Raw genomic sequence first — 19,490 nt, forward strand, 5'->3', positions numbered from 1 at the left:
GATCTTTTTGCATATTTTCTTTTGCATCTGAGGATATCAATGCAGTCAAGGCACACTGGCTGCTCACATGCACACAAAGTTGCCTGGATACTCTTTCGCCGGACGGTCCACGCTCGCTGCGCAACACAGACGCCGCGTCGTGTCCATCTGGGACAGGTTGGACCCCGCCGTGGGACGAGTGCAGATGATTTCAAATTTGAGGAGAGAAGCGGACTCTTTTTGGCAGTAAAGTGAGCATCTGTGGACACATCATAGAGACGCCAGACAAAAAGTCACACCTACTCATACAAAAAAAAAAAAAGAAATAGAACAACACAACCATTGTTTAAAGCAGCGGTTCCCTCCCTCTTTTTTTTTTTTTTTTTACCCTCTAAAGGGGAACTCCACTGATTTTACACAACACAGTCTGTTTACAGGTCTTGGGGACAACGTTGTATTTGGAGAAAGTAGTTTAAAGGCTTTTGTGGCTTGTGAAATCTGATTAATTTCCTCATGTGATGTCACTTGAGAAAGAATCAACGCTTCTAAATAAAAGTCCAGAAAGAAACTCACTGCTCTGAAGAACACAAAGAACACAAAGACATACGGTATTTACAGTATGTCAATGACGAAACAGATCTCACACTGAACGGTGCATTTCTGGTAAATGTGTACCTTCTGAATGAACATACAGCGCGCTGGAGAAACTACTACACTGCTCTGTCTGTGTTCGCAGAGCGATGCAGATCTCAGTGTGTCCCGTGTCATTGTGCTCACTCTGCAGTTCGCAGCACGTCTGCTCTCGTGCTTCCACATTTCCAGCGCCTCCGTTATTATCATCGTCACATTTTCTCTCGCATTTAGTCAATCATTGCCATAAATGTGTCACGACTTCCTGACTGAACTATTCACGCATACAATATATTCATTCTCATGTTTCAACACCTTGGATGACGATTTTAAATAAGGCACCAAGTACTGTTTTTTTTTTTTGTTTTTTTTCCTGCTCATTTAACAGCAAAGCCCTGTATTTCAGCATAGGCCCTTCATTTTGAGGCCGTTCTACTCTGCTGACTTCATGATCGTGGCTTAAAGGAAAATGAGCGTGCATGGATTTATGTTGAACTTAAAAACTGTTTTGAGGAATGATGCAAATTGTGATGAACAAACGTGAAAAAATGAGCTTCTGTTTCTTAAAATACAGCTTTATTTGTGAATTTACACTGATTAGCAATACATCTAAAAGCAACTCCATTAGATAACCATTTATATAGGATTTTCACAGGTCACAAAGTAGCTTGGCTTATTCTGGCATGCCGAAGCAAAACTCGTTATTTATTTTAAAACAGAAAAAAAAAAAAAAAAAGAAAAAAAAAAAGGTGGATAGAGAGCATTAGTAAAGCAAGGTGCAAACAGTCGGAAACAAAAGTGGAGAAAATAACAAGGATCCAATGCACATTCAGTTCACCAGGGAGCAATTTGCTCATAAAATGGTTAATAAAAATAAAATAAGCATAGCGCTCTCTGCAAACTAAAAGAAGAAAAAAGAAAGAAAGCGTATACTGCGATAAACATGGAGGATGAAAAAAAAGAGAGAGAGAGAACTTTCCAGGAGGAGAGATGGTATGAAAGAAGAAGACGGTCTGAGTGATGAAAAGATGGTGCGTTAGTGTCAGGTTGTCCTTACCCACTGCCCCTCTCTACCACACACACACACACACACACACATATATATATATATATATATGCACTTCCATTTCCAAACTCACACCTCCCTTCTCCATCTTCCAGTTGTGTGACCTCAGCAGCTCTTTGCCCAGAGCCAAAAGCCATCGTTTAACAAGCTAAAGATGCGTCCTTAAACTCCCCCTCTCCCTCCCTCCCTCCCTCCCTCCCAAATCCAATACTTCACATTGCTAGCTGGGATATTGGTACATCTGGTTAAACTGCTGGGGGGAGGATGTGTGGCAGCCCATTACACTTAGACTTTGCAGAGTTCAACTGTGGGTCATGTGACAGTTACAGCACCGTCGTGTTTACTAGAGAAATGACACGAGGGGTGGGGGGGGGGGGCTTTAGAAGCAGAAATGACGACTGGGCTCTCAGAGCGATGAAATAATAAAAAATTAAAAAAAGCGTCCGTACGACCTCCTTGTAATGTTCCAGTTGCAGGAGGAAAATAAATGGCGAATAAAGCCGCAGTGGATGTAGCTACTGAAAGAGGAATAAAGTGTCCGGGAGCCTGAGGGGTGTCGATGCAGTCACTGGGGAGATTTAACAGCGGCCTCGTTAGGGTCCGTGGACGCCCCGAGCAGGCAGACCCTCGTCTCGTCATTAAAAACAATGGAGGAAAAATAAAAATTTGAATATGGCTTTAAAAACAAACACAAAAACACATCAAACACTCCTCACTCCGCGACCCATGACTCTCATTTCAGCTGGCGGCTGCAGATATTTGGACTTTCGACGCTACACTTCCTGTTTTTGTTCCGTTGAGCTGATTTCTCATGTGCGACACCGATGAAAGACTATTCCGTCCCGCTTCATTCGACTCACTTTCGGGGTCCCGACCTGTCTCCGACACCATGCCTCGCTTGCTACTTGCACAACTTCTTTTTTTTTTTTTTTTTTTCATCAAATTACTTCACAATCTCCTTCACTGGTGAAACCACCTGCAACTGAAATAGGTTATATACCACAAGAAAAGTGCAGCACAATAAAATAAAAAATATATAGTTAAAAATCTATAGCCAACATATCCAGTTTTTCCATATATCTGTGTTATATAGTAAATTTGTGTACTCTGAAGATTAGAATATACTTTCAGCAATCAGGCATCACTAAAGAACATAGTCAGCCATGTAAATCCAACTCTTGCAGAAAGAGAAAACGTGCAGAACAGCTGTAATTCTCTGTAAAAGCTTACAAATGAGTACAAAACAGAGTCGACTAATACCAGATGTGTGGAGAATTAATAAAAAAAAAGAAAAAAAGATCACATTTCATGAGATGACAAACTAGACACGACCGGTGAAGCTCTACTGACATGAGGTTGTTTCTTCTTTTCTTCTTTTTAAGTTTGGCAAAAACATTTGAGATGAAAGAGGAGAAGATGTGAAAATGCTACATAAATAATTTGAGTGAGTCAGTGGCTTCTTTGCGATTATGTCATCCTAGTTGTGATAAACTGCCGGCCTTTATTCCTCACTATGTTGTCCAGTTTTTTTTTAACTCATCTTCTAGTTTGAAGGTTTGTGTCAAGAGCCTGTGAGAGAGAGAGAGAGAGAGAGAGAGAGAGAGAGAGAGAGAGAGAGAGAGAGAGAGAGAGAGAGAGAGAGAGAGAGAGAGAGAGAGAGCAGAGAGGAAGCTTCTCACACGGGAAATGAATCAACACAAACCCTTTGGTTTTCCAGTGTGACTTCAAATTTCATGTGGCCTCTCGGTTCACTATTGAGAGTCAGGTTGGCCAGGATTCAATAACAAAACCTTAAAAAAAAAAAAACTAATTTAGTTTCAACTTGTGCAGTTTTAACGTCGCTCGATGTTGCAACGTAATCATTGAACACAATTGGATTTTAAAGCAAAAGAAATATGCGAGGTGGTTCCCGGTTCTATTTTCGGCCTGGGAAACGACACAGGAGGAGCCAGTTATTCAGGATCTAAAGGGCATCGCATGACACCAAGGAGCCCTGTTAAGAGTACTGCATAGGTGATCGCGTGTGTAGACACCCGACACCCACCCAGGCCACCCCAAATCTGCTGCAACTTTAATGTGTGCACCCACACTGGCCATCCCAAAATCACACAAACAGAAGGGGAGATCTTTCCAATTCGTTTTCTCTACGTGATCCGCTCTTCTGCCTTTTGCACATAAAACCTTTTGTTAAAAATTTGAATAAAATTAAAAACATGAAAGGACATTGAAAAGAAACGGAGACATCATAAAAACACGGACATGAAACAGAAAAGGTGGCTGCCGCCCCTCTTTCTTCTTCCGTGCAGACGGCCTTCCCGTCTGCTCTCAGGCCTCCGTCTTCTCTTTCTTTTTGTTCTTCTTCAGGAAGGACGGCGTGCGGAACTTCTTCTTCTTCTTGGTGTTGGGGGACTTGGAGGGGGAGCTCTCGGGGGACAGCGCCTCCTCGATCTTCTCGCCGGAGCGCACCTTGATCTCCACGCTCTCCACGCTGGTGGTCAGCTGGCTGACGCGCTTGGACAGCTCCTCGTCCACGTCGCCGTGGCTGTCTTTGCCGTTCATCAGGCCCGTGTGGTTGTCTGAGGGACAAGATGAGAGACGGAGGTTGGGCGAGGACAGGAACGAGGGAACAAAGGAAGGCCACATCACTCAACTCCGCCGCACCCTATTCACAGACAGCACCCATAACAAATAAATAACGATAAGGGCGACGCTTCACATGACTAACCTCAGCGCAAAGTCAAAGGGAACTAATGTGTAAGAGGAGACAATGTGGGGAACAGAGAGACGCAACAGTCCGCACTTAAGAGCTCAAATTAAAACTGGATCAATCAAACATTTTCTAAATGAATATTTGTGGTAAATAACATGTTGGGAAACACTGACCTCACATTATGTTTAATGTAAATGAAAAAATAACAAGCAGACGCAATAAAGCTATGCGGCTTCTCCTCCATAATTGACATTATTGTAGGCGGGTAAAAGTGGGAAATTAAATGCTTTTAGAATTTCTCTAAAACTAGTAATGTCATACATTTAATCACCTGATAAATCATCTTTCTGCTGTTTTAACTGACTCATTTTGTGAACATTTAACCAGTGCACACATAAATACACATGGAACATATCAGGCTCATGTCCATCATACAAGGAAGGGTTGTAAAATGTAACAGAATCCATGTATTTGGAGAAAACGACAGAAGCTTGTAAAATGATGCGGTATTTAAAAGAAAACAGTTGAATGACATCCTCTCTTTTACCGTCTCAGCTAAAACGGAACATTCTAAACTTCACCGCAGGAACACTGTACTGGACTGCATTCTACTTTATTATTATCATCATTGAATGGCTCTCGGTGGTCATCTGGTTAAAGTGAGGCGTTCAGGTCCCTTCGGTGCCAAACGCACTCATGCTACTTGAACTGTGTTGACCGTCACACAAAGAGACATGGTGTCCCAGGGCTCTACATAATTCATAATATACCCGCATAAAACTCCAGTGACCTGATGGCCCAGAGAGCCCGTCCTCCTTTCACCTTAGAATAAACTTTGGACTTTGAACGGTGGCTTAAAGCTACTGCCTTCACGGAACAGGCCCAGTGTCACATCTCTTGCAGAGCAGCGGCATCGTGTTGCTGTACTAACGCATGAAAACAGAGACGACTTCTCGTGTATATTTTTGACACAAAAAAAAGAACACGGTGCGAAATTAACAAGCGGCTCACTGCAACAATTGACCTGGTTTCACCACCACTGTGGGCTGACGTCGGGGTGGTCGGCGTCAGAATATACGGCTCCCCTGAGCCACGGCGCTGTCGTGGGTTAATTGTTACTCATTGTGTGGTTTCGCGTGTTAGCGCCGGAGGGCAGCTGACAGGAAGTCAATCCATCAGTGTCGTTATTTACAACCTGCAAGGAGGCCGACGTGACGCTCACCGACTGGCCTCGGACACAGAAACCTCTTGGTTGATAGATACGAGACGGAAGAGGCAACTGTTCAATACCCAGAAGTTCTGTGGTTCTACATCATAGCATGTTCATGCGGGTCTGTGATGTTTTACACCAAAGGCAACAGATCTCGTCCTGATGTGAACTCGTTTGAACTATTGTAGTTTAACATTCAAGGTTGAGCGTGAGCTAGCAAAACAACTTGATCTATGCTCTTTAAAAAGCAATAGTTTGACATTTTGGGTAATCACTCATGTCCAAGCTTTACAGCTAGGAGGCTAGCAGCTAGCTTAGCTTAGCATAAGGGACAGAAAAAAACTGTTGTTCATCATGAAAGAGTTACAATAACTTTCTGTAAAACTAAAAAAGTGTCTGTTGTGTACTTACGTTTGTTTTGAAGAAGTTAAACCAGCGATACATTTTAATTATTAGGCCTTGAGCGTATTTTAGCTTCCAGTCTTTATGCTAAGCTAAGCTCCACACTGAACCTACAGACATGAGATTGGTATCGATCCAACTCTGCAAGAAAGCATTTAAACGTATTTCCCAAAATGTCAAACGATTCCTTTAAAGTCAGACCCAGAAGACTTTTACTAATAAGCAAATATTTACATTCTGAAAAGAATAATATGAATTTGATTTTTGCATTAAAAAGGTTTGGATGTGACAGCCGCCTCCGAAAAAAAACCTCAATGTCCCCAAATGCCCCAACATGGAGAGCTTTCCAAAGCAGTTCAAGCGAGGTAGCCTTACTCAAAGAAGTCCTTTCAACTTGGTTCTCACATTGTACTGAAATGAACAGAAACCAGTTTTAGTATCTTTAAATGAAGAAAATATAAACATAAAACTGTCAGCAGTAATGTTACATAAGTTAGAACGCGCTTTAAAGGTTTGTTCATCACTTCTGGTGGGTATGGATGAGTTTTCATAACCAACGGCAGAAATGTATCTTCATAAAAAAAAGATACGGCGGGGATGGGACATTATTGCAGTATTATTATTGCAGCCGGACACGTTTTTACATGAAAAATCATTAGTGAGGTAGAAACTCATAGCACAGATCAGTGGTTTTCGGCATTGCATGCAGAATTAACAATTCATCTGCCCTCTCATGCGCACACACTCAAACACTCAAAGACATAGAGAAGAAGAAGAAGTTCAGATCATTCTGACACAGTCAGTCTCTCTCTCTCTCTCTCTCTCTCTCTCTCTCTCTCTCTCTCTCTCTCTCTCTCTCTCTCTCTCTCTCTCTCTCTCTCTCTCTCTCTGGGTGAGTGATACCTTCTTTAGCTGGAGTGCTTTGCGGGGACTGGGTGAGAGACAGAGACTGAGAGAGAGTGGAGCCGTCGTCGGAGGTTAGCTCGTGCTCTCCATCTGCAGGGGGGGTGGGGGGGGTGGTGGGGGGTGGGGGGGGGGGGGCGGGGTGAGCGAGGGAGGGATGAGAGGATTGCAGGGCGGTGTGGAGGATTGAAGTAGTGGGACGACAGCAGGGGTGAGTGGGATGAGAGGTTGGGGGGGGGGATGAAGGGATGAAGGGTCAGGGGGAGGGTGAGGGTGGGTTGGAGAGATTAGTGGTAACACACATGTTAGAATCAGGCCATGCACAGCTGCTTTTCCACAACATTTCTCCAAAATCCTTGTTATCCGTTTCTCGTGGTGCCTTAGAGTCCCGCTGACGAACGGAGACTTCTGGGCTGCAGGTTGGACACATTCAATAACTGTACCGAATTAGGATGTCCAAACTTCAACTTTTACCACCCTTCATATCCTTACTCCATAAGAGTAAAGATGTTCTTATTTCCTTTTATTTGTATCTTCAAAAGCCCGATATGTTCCTTCATGGCTTTTAATGCAATGACACTAAATGATCACGAGTGTTTTTTGTACCTCTTAAATGATAAATGTACATACAGAGAACGTTGCAGTCGAGCTCCGCATTAGTAACGTTATCAGTGTTGAACACTGATTACTGTTGATCACGGGTTAGTGTGAATGAATGGCATTCCCGTATCCTTTTCAACACGTTCATTAGCACATTCAGAGTCACACGTTCTCGACGGCATATAGAACGTGGTTGCGTAACAGCCTGGTCCGTGCGGTGAGAGTGTGAATATGTTCTCTTGTCACATGCGCAAAGTTGAGATTTGAGGCGTGAACTCAGTTAGAGGTCAGTTCGTTTTAAGTGTAGAACATGAGCTGCATGGGTGTCGTCACGGCGAACGTTACTAAGTCCAACGGAAGTGCGCCTTACGCACTGCTTACGGTGGGTCGTATTCAATATGCAAATTTTATTCAGTCAGTTTTGACATTTAATGTTAAAAATGATCACACTCTACAAAGCTAATGCCCAGAGTGGACTAATCACAGGATAAACCTATAAGTGTGTGTGTGTGTGTGTGTGTGTTGCCCAGGCGTATATGAGGCCATGACAGACGGTCTCCAGCTTGCATCCAGATTGGCCATCGGGGGATTCGTGGGCCTGTGGAGGCAACAGTGTCATAGCAACGGGCTCTGCTCATGTGGCGGGTGTGAAGACCTGCTGTCTGTTCGGTCTGCCATCTTTCGGTCACACCGGCCTCTCGTACAGTACATGAGCACGCTCACACATGGGCCACGTTTCACGAGCACGATCGATTTGGTTGAACACGCGTGAACGCGCTGACGTACGCACACATGTTTGCGAGCGCACACACTAATCCGCTCGGTTCTGTGCAGAATGGGGACAAGTGGTCAACCCCCCTCCGCTATCTGTTCACTATTGATCCCCCCCCCCCCCCCTGCCTGTCTGAAAGGCAGTGGGACAGAGGGGTAATATGATTAGCATTGACAATACTGTGTGTGTGTGTGTGTGTGTGTGTGTGTGTGCGCACACACAAGGTTAACACAGATGAAGGCAGCAGTGGAGGCCGCAGGGACAAGCCCTCATGTTAAAAGGTATATAGGTGTGTGTGTGTGTGTGTGTGTGTGTGTGTGTGTGTGTGTGTGTGTGTGTGATACCCCAGGCAGTCAGTTAGAATACGGGAGCGTCCGCTGAGATCGCCGCTATGACTACAGCGCTACAGACCGTGAGATTATATGGATGTTTATTAAGAACAAAACCGCAGAGACTAACTCAACGTGTACAGTAATCAATCTGCAAGTCGGGATTGGTGGAGGGACAGATTTGCAAGTTTTAAGAAGTCCCGATTTGGTTGGAGCTCAGTTTGAAATCTGCTCCTGCTGTTTTAGCCGATTCGGAGCGCTTGAACACGTCAGATGGTGCTCGTTAACCACTTTAACAGGCTTCAGCAGGACGCGCTCACATCTGGCTGTTAGGGTCTCGTCTGTTCTACGGTTGAACGTCTTTTACACATATGAGAACGCTCAGATGTAGGATGTAGCCTGACACTAGTTAGAGAGAGGAATCTGCTAGGTTGAGACTTCAGGTCAAATCCAATAGATTTTTATAAGCATATATAGTCAGTTTTTAAGGCCGATACCATATACCATATCTGGGAACTATAGAAATAAGATAATGTTATATCGGGCAATAGTATGTGTTTTCACAAATGTTTTTCTTCATAGATAGCTCAGATTTTCTTATTAAAGAGTTGCAAAAAAGATAATGTATGCCGGGATCGGAGTATTTTTACAATTGTAAAACACATTTTACTTTAAAAGACGGCAAAATATCACAGTAAACCAAAAATGTTACTATTATAAATAACTATGAATCTAAACATAATATATGGAATTTAAGAGAAATTGAGGTGACAGTTATCTTTAAAAACTATGAAACATATTTTGCAGCAATTGATTACTGCCAAAATATAAACCGATTTCTGTGATTGACCAGTATTAGCTGATACTATCAGCAGACTCTAATAATAACAATAATAATAATGAAGAAAATGAGACACATCTTGTGAAGACAGCAAAGACCTGCTCAAATCTAGAGTCAAGTCCGTCTGACCCAAACTAATCTCTTCCTGTGAGCTTCCAAACTGTGGCTTTACAGATTGATTACTGATCGATTGTCTGAAAACGGCTCAATATGTTAGTTGTTAAATGAACCTTCACAGATTTGCATGATTGTTTACTGCTCACACACACAAAGAACGTACGTAGAGTACACGTCACTGTGTGTGTGTGTGTGTGTGTGTGTGTGTGTGTGTGTGTGTGTCTGTGCCAGTCTGAGCAGTCCATATGTCTGTCAGTGGGACTGAGCTCTTGTGGTGTGTGAAACAGTTAAAAAAAAAAAAAATCCACACACCTATGAACAAACACACACACACACACACACACACACACACACACACACACACACACACACACACACTAGTCCATGAACTCATGAGTTTGCATGTGTGCTCAATGTGTGTGTGTGTGTGTGTGTGTGTGTGTGTGTGTGTGTGTGTCGTACCATTGGGGCCTAGATGCCTCCTCTCCACGTTTGTGCGGTACTCCTGCAGCTCCTTCTGTGTCTGCTCACTGAAGGGGTTAGGAGGCAAGGGAGCCATCTGCTCCTCCTCTGTGGGCACGTATGGCTGGGGAGGAGACAGGGAGAGGGGTGAGCGTGAGAGCACACACACACACACACACACACACACACAAAAACAGTCAGGAGGCACATACACACACTTTCTGAGATGCAAAAAAACAAAGCACACACACAAAAAACTGCTCCGCATCAGAGCATGAACGCATGCACACAACCACTAATTTAAACACACAAATGAGAAAAGGAAGAAAACACGCTGGTATCCACACTCCTGGAGACACACAGACCCACCGTGTACGAGAGGGACAATCATTCATTACGACCCAACCGAGGCTGCTCACATAAAGATGAAAGTGTTGACCACATCACACGGCTCATATAATCACCGACTAATTAGTCTGCAAACCAACATCTTTTTAACAGACTGTGGAAACATAAACACCGAGCATGAGACGCGCACTAATGCAATTAACACTGTGGCGGCGCCGTCATACGCGCAAAACGACAAAAAACACACAATTCAAAAGATTTTTGTGTAAAAAAAACATCCATCATGCTGCAACACAACATGTCATTCTCAAGGACTCACACACGGGAAAACAACTTGTGCAATTCCGTCGACAGCAGAAATAAAACGGTTGAAAATGAATACAAAAAATCGGTGTCACTACATTAATAAACACATGCAATGTTCTTCTGTTCTGAACGGGCGATAATGTGTAAAATGACTCCACAAAAAAAAAAAAGTCAAATAAAAAACACCACAGCAACACTTGGAAGACATTTGTGGATATTTACCAGAACCTTTATCTGCACCAGATCCTTCAAGACAAGACACCAACCACAACACCATCAACATCCAAATGTCTGAATTAGATACGTTCTACCTTATTCTTTCCTATGTATTTATCATTGTCTATCTAATCATTTATCTTGATAGCTAAGTACAAATATCAACTTACTAGAGGTTCCTTTTCAAAATGTTCTCCTTAGCTCCACCTAGTGGCCAAGACGTGTCATTAAACCCGGCCGTGCTTTCTGGTCGATCTACTGAGGGAAGGCGATTAAAGCTCCTTAACGATGGAGCGCCGACACAGGTGTTCTCACTTGTGTCTAATCAGCCAGAGTAACTGAAAAACACCTTTGAGTCATTGCTCAATAACCAGTAATGAGGGGAATCTGTATTGTTGGTCCAACAGGCAATAAAGCACCGCATGGCCACAAAAAGACACACACGGGACCCGTATTCTGGAGCAGACTGAAATTGAAACGCCTCCGACTCTGAGCACAAAGAAAAACAAAAACATATTGCAAAGCAGCTGCTGTTGATGGTGTTGCTCCTGTGTATTGTGTGTGTGTGTGTGTGTTTTTTTTCCCCTGTGAAAAATGCTTTTGGTATTGTTATTCTAGAACACGTGTAAACATGAGATGATTCTTTCCGTCTGGCACCAGTGATTGAACAGATCAACGTTCAGCAAACAAAGTCAATTAACAATTGTTTCAGAAGGTCCAAAGAAAATAACTCTCACCCGTCGCGGTTCATCAACGGGGATTCCGGCGAGGTGCTGAGAGCGCGGCCCTGACGACATCATATCGAAGCGGTTCTGTTCTCTGATCTGCGAGAGGACAAAAAAAAGCACGGCGATGTCATCGGGAAAAGCATTCGGCGTTGAAAACAATGCTGACCGAGAGGAGGCGAGCGTTGAGACTCACTTTGTTCCTCTTCTGCAGCACCTCACTGGGGTCTGTGTTGAGAGGGACAAACTGATTGGGGTCCTCGATCCGGATCGGGGTTCCCGTCTCCTCGGCTTTCATCCACTGTAGAAGGAAGGCAGGCAATATGAAATAACAACAACCCAGCACTGTAAAAACATGAACAATCTCTATTGTGACTATTACATGTAACCCTATGTATATAGATCTTACACTCAAATTATGTTTTTAATCAGAAGTGTGGGTTACAAAACGGGGGGGCTTAAGAGAAAGGCATCCAGCGGTCAGAGAGGGTGAAACAACTACAGCGTTGCATTATGGGAACTTTAGCATCCAGTCCCTAAAAATACAGTAAGAAATTCCAGTGTCTGCTCTTTGATTTTGATCGTTCTTTTCAAATGCGTCTCCTGTGACACATCCAACTTTGAAGAAGTGCGATACTAAATCACTGGACTACTCTTCTATACAATCACCAAGCTAAACGCCTCAAAGATCAAGAACCAAACAAAAACCAATGTAGATCTCTGTTCAGCCTGTAGGTGGCGACCTCACATCAGCTTTCAAACACTGAGGAACAAATGCCGACGACATTGAACTGCACTTTGTCACTGTATGTTTAGGGTTTATTATGTACATACAAGGCAATTTGTTACAAACATAAATACACATGTAATACACATGTAATATACATGTAATACACATGTAATACACATGTAATACACCTGTCATTTGTTAAAACCTTCAAAAACAGCTTTGTCTCAGTTCAGCTTCGTACGTGCAGAAATCAGTATAAAAACTAAAATCTTTCTTTCTCCTTGTGTTTTTCACACACACACACACACACACACACACACACACACACACACACACACACACACACACACACACACGCTCTGCTCACCGTGGTTGTCCGGCTGTTGTAGCGCTCCTCTCCGCCCTCCACGCTGACTTTGGTGTAGCTGTTGGGCGAGTTGAGCCAGCGCGTCTTCTCCCTCTGCTGCCGCTGCTGCAGGAACTTGAAGGGCAGCCGCGTGGCGCAGTCCCCGTCCTCCTCGAACATGAACGCGGTGACCGTGGCGGGGATCTCCACGTCGCTCTTGTGCCGGGGCTTCTCCCGGACGATGACGTTCCTGTATGTGTAACCCGTCCTGTAGCCCTGCGGCAGGAAACAACGCCACACGGACAGTTTGACAGTTCTTTGGTTTGTTTTCGTCTCGCGATGACCAGGAAGCAAAAAGCTCATGGCCACACGGGAGGCTAATTCATACATTTGTAACATCCGGCTTTGCCCCATGAACGCTATTCAATAGATCACATCATTATACATTCATAATGATGCATTCCGCTTCCTGCATCCCTGGTTGAGCTGCCAGATTCACAGTTCGTCAAATGAAAGAAACAGACAGACAAAGTTGTGACCACGGGGTTTCTGGCAGCACAGAGGACGGAGTCAGAGAGCCATTTCCTTTCTCACCCTTTCTCTCTCATCTCTCTCCCTTCATCCGCCTCTTCCACTCACCCCTCTCCTCTTCATCTCTCCTCTTCATCTCACACATCCCATTTCCCCTTCTCTCTGTCGCTGAACTCTCACACGGTCTCGCCGTTTGTTTGTCGGACATTTTTCCACGCTCGGCTTCACACTGAAATTCCGTTTCTTTTTCATTTTGTCCTTTACTATTCATCTCAGTTCCATGCTCGAAGTTGACCTTTCAACTCGACTCCATCGCCCTTTTCTATCCAGAGACAAGTCATGCTGGTGCTGCCATTCACTTTTTCTACAACGTCCTGTGTCATAGTATGCCTTGTTTTTTTTACACATTGAAATCAGTAAGGTCTTTGCATTTGCGTGTGTGTGTGTATGTCTTGAGTACCCTTCTCTTTATGTCATTTTAATATTTACCTCTGAGCTTATGAAGTGTGTTTACCGTATCTAATGAGCCCGATGATTACGATTACTCTCACTTTGTTGCCGGTGGACTCACCAGGTTATCCAGCATCCTCATCAGAGCCTCAAACTCCATGTCGCCAAACTTCCACTTGTAGTTGCCGCACATGTTGACAGCCTCTGCAGAGGCGACAGCCTTCACTTGCGCTTTCAACTTCGGCGAGTCCAGCACTATCAGGTTGTCCACCCCGCCAGCACACGCCATGGCCTTCACCTGCAGTCACAAAAGGACAGAGGGAGAAGAGCGTGAGACGTAGGACCGACAAAATCGACAAAAAATACTTTTCTATTATCAAACTGTGGCTTTAGAGCCGTTGTTTACCAAAATGGGCTACCCCTTAATCTAAAGCTACCACAGCACCAAGGAATATACAGTACTGCACAGGGCATACAGCAAACACGACGGGGGGATTTATTTATAGAAATTAAGCTGGGCTTTGCAGGATGGATTAATGTTTTCTTTTGCTTGACCGGGGAGAGTCAATCAGGAGATTTAGAACGCCCGCTACAAGCGAAGGGACGCAACAACATCTCTGAAATCCTCCGTACGAGTGGACACACAAAAAGACACGCAAGAGTCTAACGGTGCACCAGAGAACCCCCCCCCCCCCCCCCAAACATTTATCCAATTGTTTGTCCGTTACTTGACTGTCTCAACTCTTTCTTTTGGCGAACTATTCCATTTATCTATTACTTTTAGCTAGCTGTGCATACATTACCTTCAGATAAACTTCTCCATTTAACCGTTACTTTGACCTAACTTTAACCTACCTAGCTCCAACTGTTATAAATTACTCCACAATCTTTCCACACGTCCCGGTCACCTTCCAGGGGGTACAGATGATTTTTAAGAGAAGATATAACAAAATATGAACGTGAAACTGAATATCGGCCGATACTGATTTAATATCTAAAATGTATTAATTTCCTCCTCTTGATCCAGACCTCCTGAAATCCCCTCTGTCATCTCCCTTCCAGCTTTCTTACTGGCTAAATAAATAAAAGGAAGAAGGACACCCTTCGGTAAATGCTGCTTTTGGACAGACATCAACAACAACAAATCAGCTCGTTACTCCCTTCATCGCTCCTACGTAGCCTGGCTGTAAGACTGCTTAGCCAAAACATTTCCCACAAGGCGAGAGATTATGACTTATGGAGTGTTGCTAAAATAGTGAGAGTGGGGAAACGTAAAAATGGCTGAAGAGAGATTATATTTAGCGGGAAAAGCTGCGCCCTGCTCGTCTAATCCATGTGCTGGGTACCCAAAAACGGCAGCGGTTAGCTTGTGTGGGAGTGTGTTTGTGTACCTGGATTTCACAGGCATATTGGACGTTGTATATGTAGGAAAAGGCCTCTTCGATGGTCTCCCCGAGGGCAACAATACCGTGATTCCTCAGCACCAGAACCTGTAACACACAAAGGTACAGGCAGCGTTGTTATGCACAGCGGAACAGTCAGACTTCAGAGCTCCAGAGAGCTCAACGATCCCAACGGGTAAAAGCCAGCAACCTAAGAATGGTGTCTCTCTTCTCATCTAACTTTTGGCAGGAAAGAGAATTAAGCGTATTTCTAATAAGCGCGTTGTTCCTTTAAGAGCGACGAGGACTGCCCAGCCAGAAGCCCTCTCGCTCCGTGTGTAGCTTTCTTGGTTTTCCTACCTTCGTCGTGGGCCCCAGGGCCTTCTGCAGCTCTCTGCGGTCCTCCTGGTCGTCCAGGCTGCCCTGGTAGCTGTAGTAGGCGATATCACCCAGGACCAATGATTCCTGGGAAATGGGCAGGATGCCACACTTCATGGACGACACCTAAAGCAGATGAGAAGAGAGGGAGCAGAGGGCAGATGAGGAGCTTTGACATGTGTGTCGCAGCTGTTTCATTCATCCAAGTCTTGCGGCTGACATTTCAGCCGCATTTGCTCGCAGGGCAGGTTTGAAGACGTTCCAGCGTAACGTGAACTTACCGCAGCCATGGCAGGAGTTTGCGCATGTAGGACGCAGCGGATGTCTGGACGCATGGAGTAGATGGCAGCGTGGGGGCTGAAACCCGCGGGGTCAATCCTCAGGGTGGTGGAGCCCTGTTCGATCACATCGCCGAGGATGTTGACCTTCACCTGGGGAAACGAGGAGAGGAGACAAGCTTGGTATATATATCTTTTATTTTTCTTAACCGACGCAAAGCCACTCAAATACGAGGGAATATGACGAGGCTGGACGGAGACGTTGAGTAAAACTAACCACGCCCAGATCAGCGTAATCAAATATGTATTTGACACATAACCAGATCCACCCCGTCACACACGATCACAGAGCTGATAACCCTGCAACGCAAAACTAAGAAGACATGAAGTCAAAATCTACGGGCGTGACGAAAGAACTCACCATTATCAGCGATTCCAGGAAACATGATATAGTCGTAGAGTGGACATGACGTCCGTGACAACTTCATTAATCAGCCAGTTAGCGGTTATTAGATTAGAAAATGAGAGAGTGAAGAGCGATGAAGGGAAAGATAGAGGTAGAAACCTGGAGGGTAGAGAGCTGTTTGACCGGAGAAAATGAAGACGAATAAGGGGACAAAGAGACCGAGGTATTAAAATCCTGAAGAAAGAGAAACCACAGATGACAGTCCTCGCTGTAAAGGAACCACATGTTCTGTGTCCAGGTGTGTGTTACAACAACAGGAAAAGGGCATCCTTCATCGAAATACACGATGTGTTCTGTTCTAAAAACAAAAATGCAGGTGTTAAATTGGCACCGATATAGAAAAAATATTGATGAATTAACAGCAGGGCGGAGTCCACAGCTTGCTGACGATCTCTGGATCAACTCAAGCAGAAAATCCTGAGACATGTCATTAGTGCTGCTCCGCCTTTTAACAGCCATGAGGATGTCTGGATGGATGACCGTCTTATTGATCTCTCACCCAGCAGAGGGAAGTGAACGGCACCGGCGGAGCGTAACTAACTACCGCCATCTTTGTCAGCACGCACACACCCACAGTCGCAGGCAGCTGTCAGACGATCGAACGTCGATCGGTTTGAATCACGTGTCCAGTACAGTGCGAGTTCACCCCGTCACGTCCCTCACCCTTTCAGTAAAACCTGCCCGGCTGCCGAGAGGCCCTTTCTGACAAACATAGCACTTCTAATTATAAAAAGACGCCAAAGGAAGAATCTGAAACGTGACTCGGTTGGGTGGAAAGTACACGATAAGGGTCTAAGGAGGTCAGCTGGAACTTGAACTTTAACCTTCTGACCTCATCATCGCACCGACGTCAAACTAAACTAAAAGATGAAGGTTATCTAGAACCAAAAATTTTTTCGGTGAACCGAAATGACCGCAGCTTCACCTCCGAGATCAAACGGAGAGAGCTCCGCCCAGCTGACTGCAACACGACCTCCCGAACTCTTTATTCTGGATGACTTCCTCTTCATCAATCTGTTCGCTTCTCTAAACACCTGAACTCAACCCGTGTTACCATAGAGATCGCAGGATCAAAACAGGCTGAGATTAGACGAACGAGGAGGAGGAGGAGGAGGAGGAGGAGATTAGCGAGGGAGAGGCGCAGCAGCGACAGATCCGCCATCAAAACACAAACGGACTGAAAACACAGTCTGTTGAATCTGGAAGCGCCAGACAACATCATTTTGTTTGCGTCTCCCGAAAGCCGCAACGTTGCGGTCATCGCTGTCGTGCAGACAACCACAGAAAAGATGTGATCCAGATGCACTAAAAAGAGGATTTGGGCTCAAAGCCTACATTTTACCCTGCTGTCGTCTGTGAGGTATACAATAAGTGTCAATACGAGCTATCGAACAACAGTTGTTTTTGTACTTTTCCCAGTGGAACAAAGTATTTCAGTCACTAAGACGTGACATGTCAGCAGTACGGCTGCTACATCCAGCTGTTCCACACGTTACACAGGTGTGTGCGTATATGTTCGCCCAGGTGTTGAAGATGAACTAGGGGTGAAGTACAACAAAGCAGAGAGGACAGAGGAGGAGAGGAAGATATTATTCGAGCGTCGAGTGACTTTTATGCAAAACATAAGAAGGGAGTTACGTGGCTTTGTTTGGTAGACGCACACAAATATTTCTCCTGAATACGCAACACGAAAAGCATTCAAGGAATGCATTGCTACTGGTTGAAATTACCGCGTTTTAGTGTCAGTTCATCTTTTCCATATTTCATGTTTTATGGATTAAACCAAGACAAAAAATAGACGGGCCACACAAACACGTCTGGTGTTCCAACATGGAAACAAAGTCTCACAAATGTCACAAGTTACAGTTGACAAACTACAGTTCATTTTAGAAATGTTCATGATTAACTTCTTCATGTGCTTCAAAACAAAACTCTGAATCTTACGCTTGTTACATTCCAATTCAAATGAAATGAAAATATGTTTATGCAGTTAAGTGAAATAACCTCAACTATTTTTGCCATTCTTTTTGCTTTACTGCATGAATAAAACTTTTTTTTTTTCCAGGGCTGAGTATATAACGAAACGGCTTTATTAATGTTGGGAAAGGATCCACGGCCTCTTGTGTTTCTTACCAGATTTGATGCAGACGCCTCAGCGAATGACAGTCCTCTGGGGATGATGAGGATGTGGTCTTGCTCTTTGCTGACTCGAGCCTAAGAGGAGAAAGAATCACCATCGAATCGATCGACATGTATCCATTCCAACTGTCGTTCAGAAACCACAGCTGCGTCTCTCACTACTCTCTATGGTCACTCAGTGTTGCACCGGTGTCATTTTTGCTATAAAATGTGACGCACTGCATTGTGGGACTTAAAAGGAACCCGGTTATTAAATTCAGTCTCGGTGCGGCTCCTTACTGTGATGTAGGAGTTGGAGAGGTGGGCCCAGCTGAACAGGTCCACCAGTCTGTAGGTGCTGGCCAGTTTACAGCGGGTCAGCTTCTCGCCTTTCACCATCGTGCTGGATTCCATCCCGTACAAGTCGTTGATGGGAGTGACCATCCCCAGACCTAAACAATGCAAAGGGGAATAACAGAATATGGGTTTAAAGAACATACACTTTTACCACGACAGCAACGGCAACAAAGCACCGCTGTCAACATCTGTCTTTTCATCTAATGATGAACCTCGCACATCTGGCTCCAGCTAACGGTTACTTTCCTATTGATCAATCTGACGACTATTCGACTCGATTATCTTTTAAATTCCGCACATTTACCCAAAAATAAATATCAAATATCGAAAATACTTGCACACTATAGAGGATCGTGGGTGAGTTTATTTTTCCCGGGATCCATGTGACCCGCCTACACAGGTTATGCAAATGAATGTATTTTGTAATCGATTACCGAGACGAATCGCTCCAGATCCACATGAATCCCACTGAGGTGATGTAAACAGCCCTCCAACCGATACTTTGTTTACTGCCAATGCCTCTCAGACTTACTCATTAGGGGTGCATCTTAAGAAAGCTGAACTGAACTATACTATATTGCACTTGATGTGTAATTCGGCATTAGTTGTGCATTCCAGCGCTGTGATTGGAAGCAGACTTCACATATGGACTCCTGGACAGAAATCCTAGATCAAAAACGCAGAGAAGTATGCGCAGCTCTTCCGGAGTCTGGGGTTGGGTTGTCTTTGGGTATTTATGCCCCAAAGCACGCAGAGCCCGTGTTTGGATATGGATCTCCCGTCTTCAAATACTGATGCTGCGTTTTTGGGTTTTTTTCGTTGACACGCAAAGCGGTTT

At 44.5% G+C, this 19,490-nt stretch overlaps 1 protein-coding gene across 11 annotated transcripts in view; it reads right to left on the reverse strand.

Moving 5' to 3' along the window:
- Positions 1–1,163: 1,163 nt before the first annotated feature.
- Positions 1,164–19,490, reverse strand: part of add3a (adducin 3 (gamma) a) — a 67,485-nt gene continuing 49,158 nt past the window's right edge. For 8 of the 11 annotated variants that reach the window (XM_068726760.1, XM_068726759.1, XM_068726758.1 and 5 more), the window contains exons 4-16: positions 18,596–18,747; positions 18,311–18,391; positions 15,715–15,864; positions 15,416–15,559; positions 15,065–15,163; positions 13,795–13,971; positions 12,714–12,968; positions 11,813–11,917; positions 11,629–11,715; positions 10,898–10,921; positions 10,022–10,145; positions 6,901–6,993; positions 1,164–4,251 (exon numbers count right to left, since the gene is read on the reverse strand). In XM_068726760.1, coding sequence (XP_068582861.1) covers positions 4,001–4,251; positions 6,901–6,993; positions 10,022–10,145; positions 10,898–10,921; positions 11,629–11,715; positions 11,813–11,917; positions 12,714–12,968; positions 13,795–13,971; positions 15,065–15,163; positions 15,416–15,559; positions 15,715–15,864; positions 18,311–18,391; positions 18,596–18,747 — 1,742 coding nt within the window. In that variant the 3' untranslated portion in view covers positions 1,164–4,000. The remainder of the gene's footprint in view (positions 4,252–6,900; positions 6,994–10,021; positions 10,146–10,897; positions 10,922–11,628; positions 11,716–11,812; positions 11,918–12,713; positions 12,969–13,794; positions 13,972–15,064; positions 15,164–15,415; positions 15,560–15,714; positions 15,865–18,310; positions 18,392–18,595; positions 18,748–19,490) is intronic. The other 3 variants (XM_068726753.1, XM_068726756.1, XM_068726763.1) reach the window with 3 other exon arrangements.

Source organism: Cebidichthys violaceus, unplaced genomic scaffold, assembly GCF_023349555.1.
Source record: "Cebidichthys violaceus isolate CVI_PGR_0920_01 unplaced genomic scaffold, fCebVio1.0.p SCAF_4, whole genome shotgun sequence".
NCBI lineage: Eukaryota > Metazoa > Chordata > Actinopteri > Perciformes > Stichaeidae > Cebidichthys > Cebidichthys violaceus.